The sequence below is a fragment of the Perkinsus marinus genome, assembly GCF_000006405.1.
Source record: "Perkinsus marinus ATCC 50983 genomic scaffold scf_1104296955362, whole genome shotgun sequence".
NCBI classification, from domain to species: Eukaryota; Perkinsozoa; order Perkinsida; family Perkinsidae; genus Perkinsus; species Perkinsus marinus.
Window position 1 is genome coordinate 1 of NW_003207783.1, and position 1279 is coordinate 1279.

Genomic DNA, 1279 nt, shown 5'->3' on the forward strand with positions numbered 1-1279 from the left:
CTGGGTATACACTTCTGTGCGGTGCGGAAGATGTCAGAGGATGTACGACGGCTAAACTACTGTATGGCTCGTGGGTGAGTATCTTTGGTGTACCCCTTAGTGTTACCGGGGACAACTTCATCGACTCGCCGTCACTGCGCACGCCGCTCCTGTCCTGTGGTGTGCGCTTCAACACGGTCCCGGCATACTCACCATTTTCGAATGGCAGTGCTGAGGAAAGGGTCGGACGTGTCAAACGCGTCCTCCCGACAACCAAACTGCCATGGGATCAAGCCTTACCTTTTGTCCAGTTGTCGATCAACTCCCAAAAGCGAGTCTCTGGCCATTCGGCGGCGGAGCTCATGTTTGGCACGCAAATCCGCACTCCTTCTGCATCGGTCCTATCTGCCATCACAAACAATACGCCCATCGTCCACATCGGAGATCTTGAAACATTAGCTACATCTGCTGAGGTACCAGAGGCCCTCAGGGAAGTTCTCAAGAGCTCGGTGGGCGCGGCTCGAATCTCCACTCTTCAAGCCCACGTTCGGGACTGCCTTCGAGCCTCTGCGTCTCGGCCAGGTCGTCCACTGAAAGATGGTGAGCTCGTGGTGTGGCGCCGTCCTGAGTCTCGACCCGTTGAAGGAACGGTCAGATTGGTCAGTGGCGTCCATACTGAAGATGGTCCCTTCTGCTACCTTGGATCGTTGGCTGGTTTCGTGACTAGGTTACACCCACTAGGCAGCCCACCTGGTCACTCTGTCAGCGTTTCTGCCTGTCATCTGGAATCCAGGCATGCCTTTGTAGAAAGAGACCGTCCAACTATGGCCGTTGAAACCGAGATCCCCTTCACTTCGATAAAACCTGGTCAGGTTATTCTTGCCAGGCTGTCGTGTGGTGCTGATGCTATCGGAAAGGTCATGGCCGAAACTGACAATGACGATACTGTCGCTCATGGCTCACTAGTGGTCCAGATCTACGACTCGCATGATGGCAATAAATTTTTCCCGGTGTGGTTATCTCATGACGGTTCCACTTACACTGGTGACACTCCGGAAAACGCTCAGCGGGACAGTCCGCTCCTGCGTACGGTGTCTTCGGTACTCATGCGTATCAATCTGACTCCGACGAACATGCTCAAGGACACCTCACGCGCGGCTATGGTTGAGGCAGGATACCTTGAGGCGTAATCTTTTTTCTTTTTGCAGCTCTTCAGCACTCGACCTTGGGGGACGTCTACAGCGTTCCGCTCTTAGGAAGGTCTCTGTGCTGAGGCTGCTCTCGCGTGCGTGCGACTACT

General features: G+C 54.5%; 1 protein-coding gene across 1 annotated transcript; it reads left to right on the forward strand.

The window, feature by feature from the left end:
* Positions 1-803: 803 nt before the first annotated feature.
* Pmar_PMAR000015 (hypothetical protein) lies at positions 804-1169 on the forward strand (the record flags this gene model as incomplete). Its single annotated transcript, XM_002775739.1, has 1 exon — positions 804-1169. The coding sequence occupies one exon, from the start codon at positions 804-806 to the stop codon at positions 1167-1169; it is 366 nt and encodes a 121-aa protein (XP_002775785.1).
* Positions 1170-1279: the final 110 nt, after the last annotated feature.